At 33.7% G+C, this 8,706-nt stretch overlaps 2 protein-coding genes across 3 annotated transcripts in view; one reads left to right on the forward strand and one right to left on the reverse strand.

Moving 5' to 3' along the window:
• LOC105451949 (focal adhesion kinase 1) overlaps positions 1-3,101 on the forward strand; it is an 88,085-nt gene extending 84,984 nt beyond the window's left edge. The window contains exons 21-24 of the mRNA XM_011692685.1: positions 286-517; positions 605-899; positions 1,700-2,045; positions 2,135-3,101. Of these exons, the coding sequence (XP_011690987.1) occupies positions 286-517; positions 605-899; positions 1,700-2,023 (851 nt within the window). The 3' untranslated portion in view covers positions 2,024-2,045; positions 2,135-3,101. The remainder of the gene's footprint in view (positions 1-285; positions 518-604; positions 900-1,699; positions 2,046-2,134) is intronic.
• LOC105451947 (sister chromatid cohesion protein DCC1) lies at positions 932-8,706 on the reverse strand. 2 transcript variants are annotated; one of them, XM_011692682.1, is made up of 9 exons: positions 8,550-8,706; positions 8,281-8,454; positions 7,936-8,134; positions 7,477-7,669; positions 6,679-6,895; positions 5,357-5,466; positions 5,085-5,268; positions 4,892-5,016; positions 932-964 (listed from the first exon to the last, which is right to left on the reverse strand). In XM_011692682.1, the coding sequence occupies exons 1-8, from the start codon at positions 8,588-8,590 to the stop codon at positions 4,911-4,913; spliced, it is 1,224 nt and encodes a 407-aa protein (XP_011690984.1). In that variant the 5' UTR covers positions 8,591-8,706; the 3' UTR covers positions 932-964; positions 4,892-4,910. The 2 variants fall into 2 exon arrangements, with proteins under 2 accessions (XP_011690984.1, XP_011690982.1); XM_011692680.1 differs by lacking the exon at positions 932-964 and having other exon boundaries at positions 4,757-5,016.

The following is an 8,706-nucleotide window of genomic DNA, read 5'->3' on the forward strand; positions in this document are numbered from 1 at the left end:
ATTACGATTAAACGGAAATATGTCCGTGAACGCGTCGATAGTGTTAGTGGTCGCGCACTTCACGCGAGTACTAATCTATAATTGGCTAAATTTAAACCTTTATATCTTAAAAACTATTACTTGAAATAAAAATTTACAAATAACTTTTTTACTTAATTTTTCTTGTTACGATATTTTGATTCGCGAATTTCGGGACACTCTGTATAAGTTAAATATATAGTACTTAAATAATAATTATCGAAAGATACATTGTGATGCATTAAAGAAAAATGTGAATTGTTGCAGGTGTTCAACAGAGCAAGGCTGATCAGTATTTAGACCTAGTGCGTAGAGTAGGTATCGAATTAAGAGCATTACTATCCTCCGTGGACGTTCTGGTAGAAATATTGCCAATATCCGCGCATCGCGAAGTAGAAATGGCACACAAGGTGTTAAGCAAGGATATGGCGGAGCTCGTCGCCGCCATGAAACTGGCGCAAAATTACAGCGCCACTACGTTGGATGCTGAATATCGAAAGTAATTATTATTTTCGGATTATCAGAGCAAAGATTAACACCGAGAGACATCGAGAGTAATTGATTAACATTACGATTCTTCTTTAAGGGGAATGCTTTCCGCGGCTCATATCTTGGCCATGGACGCGAAGAATCTCTTAGACGTAATCGATTCCATCCGCATTCGTTATCCGTACGTGGACAGTCAGATTTGCCAAAGGCAGTGCGATGTTGTTAACCGTACGCGGGAATCCACGCCCGAGAATCGCATTCGCTCGAGTCAGTCGGGCGAGCAGTTCCTGAGGAGAAGTCAGTCGACCGAACGACAAGGATCGACCTTCAGACAGAGCCAAAGCGGTGATTTGTTGCACAGAATGGGTCAGTCCGTAGACCGATCTTCGCCGGTAAGTTAAGCATCTCATGAGAGATCATTGTCAGGGTTGCCACAGACCTGGAAAACCAGGAAATCCTAGAAAAGTCAAGGAAAGATATAAAAGAACCTGGAATTTTGAACTTTGCTCACAATTTTCTAAACGGATCATTTGTTATCGACGAAACTCAATAATTTTTGTACAATGTTTTTGTATGTATTACTTTTTATTTGAGAATTCTTTTTCAAAATTAAACAATAGACAATAACAGAATGAAATGATTTTGTATGAAAATCGAAAAAATTTTCGAAAATTAGGATTTTATTCGAGACTTCTCTCTGTTATCGCAATCGAAAATATTCTAAATATTTAGTGACATTAAAGAAATGTCTATAGGAATCATTTTGCTTTTATCACTGAATTTTTGTCTGATCCCCAAGCAACGGAAAATTCAGTTATACCAAAGGAATTTTTTTTGCAGTTTAATGCATAACATCAATATCAAAGCAACAATGTCAAAGCGATGATGTTCATAATTTGTTGGCCTGAATTTGCATTTGGGATTATATTATGTTATTAAACTTCTAAATTTATGTTGCTTCTAATAATATAAGTTACCTTTTTATTGTAATATGTATCTTTTAAACATTAAAATTTAAAATTATATATTTGATATTAATCATGGAAAATTTTCCACTGTTGTCTGGAAATCATAGAAAAGTCAGGGAATTTCAAAATTTATTTTTTGTGGCAATCCTGATTGTAATTTCTCAGTAAAATTAGTAATGAATGACGAGACAGATGCTAAATTGAAATATCTGACTGTTACGCAGGGAAGCCAATCCGATCTCAATTCCGGCAGCAGCTTAGAAAGAAGACACAATATAGTAACTAACAGTCTTGAACGTAACTCAACGGCGAGAAGGCAAATGGCGACTAATAGTTTAGAGAGGAAGAGACCCTCACTGACGTGTAACGCGGGGCCTATGAATAATTCTATTAATTGTCTGCCTATGGTGCCAGTCACTTGCAATTTGGTACAGACTGCGAGTCCCGTCATACATCCGAGTCAGTCGGTCACGACGGGCGTCAATCAACAGACTGTGTTTACGGCCAACAGTAAAGTCGCAAATGAGACTTCGGTGAACGACAGCTAACAACGAGGTGCCTTAAATTGAGGTAAAACATCATCTGTGAAATGCGCCTCGCACAAACGGGACGACTATTCAGATGACGAATTATATTAACTTTAAACGTATTGATTTCAGGACTACTTCGGATCATTGCTTAGCACGTGTATATAAATAGACGATATACTACCAAGTTACCCGTGTGTACACATCTACATCGTCGATAACTTTAACAACGGGAGAATCTAGTATTTGTGCTTTTCAGCTCTTTTTAACATTTAAATAAATGCAGACATTTTATCTACGCGTACTTATGGATAAGCCAGTATTCGTTAGTCATAATGGTAGAGTAGGAAGTTTATCACTAGAGAATTTAAGTCACAGCTATAATGAAATCACAACTCCAAAGGATTTAGGATTATCGTTACTATTTGTTATGCATCGGATGTCCCAACGAGATTTGAATTGAGCGTCATTTTCATCTTGCAGCCGCTCACATTTGGGACACATGGATCCCAAATCAAGTAAAGACGGAGTTAGATCCTAAAAAATTAGAGGCCGTACGATAATTTCCTAGGCCTAAAATGTTTAAAAATATTAAGCAATTCCTTCCACTAGCGGGATATTATAAAAGATTTATTAAAATCAAGTTTGGTTGAAAATTTCGTCAAAAGAGCAAGAGTATAAGAGACATTTGTTGGATATTGTGTTCCACACTTAATCGCAATTATACTAAAATGAAACTATCAACACTTCGAATAAGTGTTTTATTAAAAAATTAAATCTTGCACTCTAATTGGGACATCCGATACGATGAGGCACGTACGAGGTGACGCAAAGTTGCGTTTTGTCATGAAGACAGGAGCATAGTGATGCCAGTGATTTTATTAACATTAATAAATGAGGCAAAGGTCATCAAATTTATTTACACGCCGTTCGTATTTATTCCAGCATCGCACATTCGCGTTTTTTTTACTTTTGACAATTTCTCGATTTTATCTACGTCATCTCGTATAATCAGCTGATAATGTATACGTACATACAAACGTATTTTAGAGGTGTGTATGTATATGTTTATAAATATATATTTAAATGCGAACAATATTTTCTCTCTCTCTCTCACTCTCTCACTCTCTCTCTCTCTCTCTTCGAGCAATATTGCGCGAAAAATATAATTTTCTGTAGAAACATAATCGATGTTGTTTTTAACGCAAGTTTCGTAATTTCATAGTCTATTTCCTACCTAGGAATATATTATGGGCAGTAATTAATAATGTAAAAAGAGGGACTGAATGTGTGTTATTCCTATTAAATAATTATTTAATGGTTTATAACATAGTTTGTGCGACATTTATATACGAAGTGTTTTATAAAAAGCAAAAAAAAAGAAACCATTTTTCAGCGACGAGTCAGTTCCTACGAGATATTTTTAGCAAGTTCCATTTTTGCATAAGTATACCATTAATAGCTCATCGACGCATATTGCAGTGATGTGTTTCATATGTACGGTGCATTTACAAGATCCGCGATCGAATACTTTGTAGATAAAGAAAAGAAAAAAAAAGTTTCCATTTTTTTACATGTGTGCTTTTTGTATTCCTGGGGGAAGATTCAACATCTTGGGGAATATCTGTGAGAAATGTTCTTCGCATTCAGACGCATTGTAATCACGTTGTAACTGATGCATCTTATCCATATATATTGTTACAATTGGCATGAACGTGAAATATTTGTAGTTTGCGAGTTGTAAATTTGATATTTTAAATGGTATGTGGCTTTAAAGATTCATGTGCCAAGGTGTGCTTGTATGCTCGAAAGAACCGAATACTGTGTTGTAAGTTTCCTGTCAAAGGAATTGCTATCCCAGGAAATAATTAATATTTATCATTATTGATGGTGCTTTTTCTTTATTTATGAAAACATCAAATATTTCTTTAATTTGAATATACTGAAAACATAACTCTCTATACGAAAAAAAAGACCATTTGTTAATTAAATCAATTTGGCCACTCTATGTTCTAATGTACGTTATACATAATTTTATTATAAGAATTACAATTATTTGTTTCAAATTAAAAATTATTTATTAAAATTTTTCTTTTATTTTTCTTTTTCATTGTATTATTTTACACAAAAATTAGTAAAAGCATTTTTCCGTACATAAATTTCTTCGAGTTTTTAAATGTATAAAAATATTTATATATACGAAATATTTATTTATACTTTTACGAGATTTTCCAACATCATTCGTATATATAAGCAAATTTAAATTCATTCTTCCTTCTTGAAACTCGTATTTATATAAATTTTATTATTTGACACATATAATAACTCCTAATGAGATGAGATTAAATTATCCAATTTAAAAATGATCTATTATTATTCGATCTATTACATTTTTTTGAAGCATATTATATTCAACTGTAATTATCAGTGACGTCAGGCATTATAAAGAATTGATTTAGTGAGATGCTTTTATAATACAAATTATAGTCAACGGGAATAACAAAAGTTATTTGCGGCCAATAAAATTAATATTAATATTAAATTAATAATGTAATTTAAAATTATGATCGTTTGACGAATGAGTGATAACAATAATGTATCACTGATAATGTCGCTATATTACATCAGTTAGGTAATAAATGAAAAAATTAAATTATATATATAGTCTTATTTCGTATCAAAAATATTTATAAATTGTGTAAATGTAAAACTATATATACGTGTATATATATACATATATATATATATATATATACACGATGATCACAAGCTAAATAAATTATGCGTATCATTTCAACATTTATAGACAATTCTGAAATGTTGTTCTGGCATTATAATTAATCAACGACACATGTATCGGTATTTATTGTAAGACAATTGAATGCATACCACAAATGTAATCGCTGTATCACTTGCCGTGTTTTGCCCCGTAATATTTTATTCCGTTATTTGTTGAACATCTGGCATACTTTGTTAAAAGTGCATTAACATTCATCGCACCTTTTGTAAAACACCTATAAAAGAAACGATTACATAAATAAGATTTAAATTAAATGATACCCTTGTACTTTCTTTCACTTACGTAATATAAGGTGTTATCTCTTCAACGGTCCATTTAGCTTTGATTTCAAACAGTTCATTCAGTCTATCATGAATATTGTTGGGTAAGTCCGCCTCCGGACAAGCCACGATTTCCTTCTGCATTTTCGAAGTATTGTATATTACAAGGGCCGATCCGCATAAATACTTTTCTTTTGGCTGCATCTCTGAAATGCGAAAAAATTAAATAAATTAAAAAAAAACTCATCAAAAGACTCTACACGATTACGATTTCATAACTCAGTAATTCCGTACTTTCAGGAGTTCCAATGTTCCACGTTTCCATGAATTCTTTGTACTCGGTGACTGGAGAGGCAGCAAGAAGAATCTTTGCTATCATTGCACAGCATCTTTCCTCGTCAAACCTTGCCAGGACATTATATTTGAAAAATGTAAATTCTTATTGTACGAAAGAGTGACCCAAAAAATTGCCCGTTTTTTTGGGCCCTCGATTTTGACTGAACTGTGTGCCAAATGAGACATTAAAGGGTCTCACCACCCCTGAGGTTTTAAAATGATACCTTAAGTTTGGAATTTTTTGTGGGTAAATGGATAACTTTATTTAAAATGCTTAGAGGACATTATTGTACATATATAAGAAACAAAAAAAATATTTTTTTATTTTTCTTATGTCCAAAAAAGCTTTTTTTTCTACCGGTGTACAGGATTCTAGGCACACGGTTTGGCCTTGAACAAAATATAAAGAATTTTCATTATCTACATATTAAAAACTAGAGAAGTACGTAGGGATTTTTCAAAATATTATATAGGCAGCAATTTTTACGAGAAGTTCGTATTTTTGTCATTACAAGTTTTTCGTAAAATAGCTGCCATTTTGAGAAAAATCAATATTTTAAAAAACCCCTACATACTTCTATAGTTTCTAATATGTAGATAATGAAAATTCTTTGTGTTTTCAAGATCAAACCGTGTGCATGAAATCCTGTACACCGATTTGAAAAAACAGAAAAAAGGGATTTCGCAAGTAGGCCATTGAGCCGCCATTTTATACATAAAATCAATAAAATATTTTTTTAGTTTTTATATATGTATGTACAACAATATCCTCTAAACAGCTTTTAAATAAAGTTATCTAGTTATCCACAAAAAATCCCAAACTTAGGTGTCATTTTAAGGCCTCAGAAGTGGTGAGACCCCTTAATTGTAGAAAAGTTTCAAGTTGAGGTGACAATTGTTATCAGAGCTGGAGGAGGGATGAAATCCAAGTTCATTATGGAATTATCACAGGTCTGCGAGGTGTCTCCGGTTGATCCAGTCGATGAAGGTTGATCCAGTCGATGAAGGTTGATCGCAGTTTTACGTAAATGATGCTCGTTTTGGATGTAAAAAAATCGAGTTTTCGCGTAGAGATGTAATAAGTGATCCCACCCCCTCCCCTCCAGCTGTGATAACAATTGTCACCTCAACCTGAAACTTCTCTGATTAATATCTATTATAAGATACTATTCGACACACAATCCAGTCCCAAAATCGAGGGCTCAAAAAAACGGGCGAAAAAACCACCTTTTTGGGGGGTCACTCTTTCCCACTAATCGCTATATTAATAATGTACATACTTGTACAATGGATCTCCATTATTCTTCTTCTTTGTGCTCACTTCCGTATATCTTTTGAATATAACATCAAACACCGGCTCATGAATAAGCTCGTTTAAGCATTCGTATGTATTTTCTTTATCCACCTCGTCGAGTTCCCAAGACTGTTCTCCAAAATAATCCAACATCAGATTTAGGCTCCTTGCTTCTACGTCAAATGATACGAGACGCAAATAGCCTGAATAAAAAAAATTTTGTGTATTAAGATACATATTACCACCATTGCCATATCAGAGATCAATTTAACAGATACATTATTTCAGCTTTGAGTTATGTTTACGTTAAAGATGGATAGTAATCGGCCCGCGGTTTACGATAGCTGAAATTTAACAGATTTAAAAATTAAGAATATTATTGGGCCAACCATCGAGCCTCGGCCATATTAGCTCTTTTTTCCCTCATTTGTTACATCAGCAATACAAGCAACAAAATTAAGTAACTAATCACTAACCAATTTAAATACTTTAGCAATAAATTTCTCGGAGGATATTGCATTAGATCATATTTGTAAAAATGTATTGTTTAACTTAATTATTTTTTTTATTAGAATAATTCATATTACATGAAATGTTATAAAATGTAATTGTTATAATATGTAATATTCTCAGAGAAATTTAATGCTAAAGTATTAAATTGATTAGTGATTAGTTACTTATTTTGTTAAAAGCATTATTATTAGTCAAAATAAGTAATTAAATACTTACAGCATTAAATTTCTCTAAAGGGTAATAATATAATAAAGAGATTTTTATTACAAACCGTCTATGTCGGCTATCAGGAAGTCCGATAGAGCCTGTTGTAACTCATGATCGCTGGCCTGTAACTCATTTTGTAATTTTTCCCAACTGTACAATGCCTTTCGATCTACTGTAGATTCGTATTCCAGTCCATTGAAGGATGACGAGTTGAGCAGAGTGGACAAACGTGCCAGATCGGGCTTGGTTTCTTTCACCTTTAACACGAAAGATTATTATAATATAATATTATATAATATTATATTATAAAGATTATTATATTATATAATATAAGATTATTATAATATTATTATATCAGATATTTTCGTCAATTCAGAACTCAAGAGTGCGTTCCGTTTGGCACTCGCAAGCATCATTTATTCTTGTTTGACATTTGTGAACAACGAGAATGAAATTAAATGATTCCAATATTGCAAAGACCAAGTGGAAGTGCAGCCCAGACATTATAGAATGCTACAAGTACCTCGTAGTACGAGTTAAATATCTTCTTCACGTTACGTTTCTCTACAGCTCTCTCAGCCGCTTCTCCGCCTGTCGCCTTGCCCAGCTTCAGGTTTGGTACCAGCAACCACGAGTTGGATATCTCTGCCTCCCTGACCTCGTACGTCCGAGTTTGCGTGCACAGCACAGCATGGTCATGCTTGTTACCGCGAAATGATATTCTGTATCGTCACAAAATTATTCACAATCACTTTACTCTGCAGAATAAGAATTACAAATGTCAACATTCAAAGAGGTTCTTCGAGGGCCTACTTGATCATCGAAACGATAGTCTCGCAAGTGAGATTATGTGAAAGAATTAACGTACGTATCCCCCTCGCTTAGTCCTCCTAATACGTGCTCGTCTACCTCCAGCAGTATCAAGTTGTCGACCTGGTGATCCTGCATGGGATACAGACACTGCGTCACGGCATTTAAATCGGACTCCTTAATCGTAGCCAATTCCAAGATCTCGCAAACATTCTCCTTCGTACGGACGTTCCTTTGCAAGTCAGAAAGGGAACGAGTTGTAGAATTGATATTAAGAATTATATATATCAAGAACATTCAAGATAATTTCTGTTAAATAATAATCACCCTTTATTGGCAGATTCCACTGACGAATCGACAGGCTCCATGTCGACTTTATTTCTCACCTTCTTTCATTTCTTCTGTTAAATATCTGTCTCCTCTCAGACGCACGCTTTCGAAACCTAATGTTTAGGTACTGTAATCCGAAATATTCTCCCGCCAA

Source organism: Wasmannia auropunctata, unplaced genomic scaffold (assembly GCF_000956235.1).
Source record: "Wasmannia auropunctata unplaced genomic scaffold, wasmannia.A_1.0 LD336039.1, whole genome shotgun sequence".
In the NCBI taxonomy this organism is placed as follows: Eukaryota; Metazoa; Arthropoda; class Insecta; order Hymenoptera; family Formicidae; genus Wasmannia; species Wasmannia auropunctata.

Bases quoted from the DNA above. Each gene is read 5' to 3' on its own strand.
- LOC105451947 (XM_011692682.1), bottom strand. From the start codon at position 8,590: ATGGAGCCTGTCGATTCGTCAGTGGAATCTGCCAATAAAGG. The intron at 8,135-8,280 runs GTACGTTAATTC...GTGACGATACAG, and splicing joins GGACTAAGCGAGGGGGATAC to AATATCATTTCGCGGTAACA. The intron at 5,467-6,678 runs GTATGTACATTA...TGTCCTGGCAAG, and splicing joins AATGGAGATCCATTGTACAA to GTTTGACGAGGAAAGATGCT.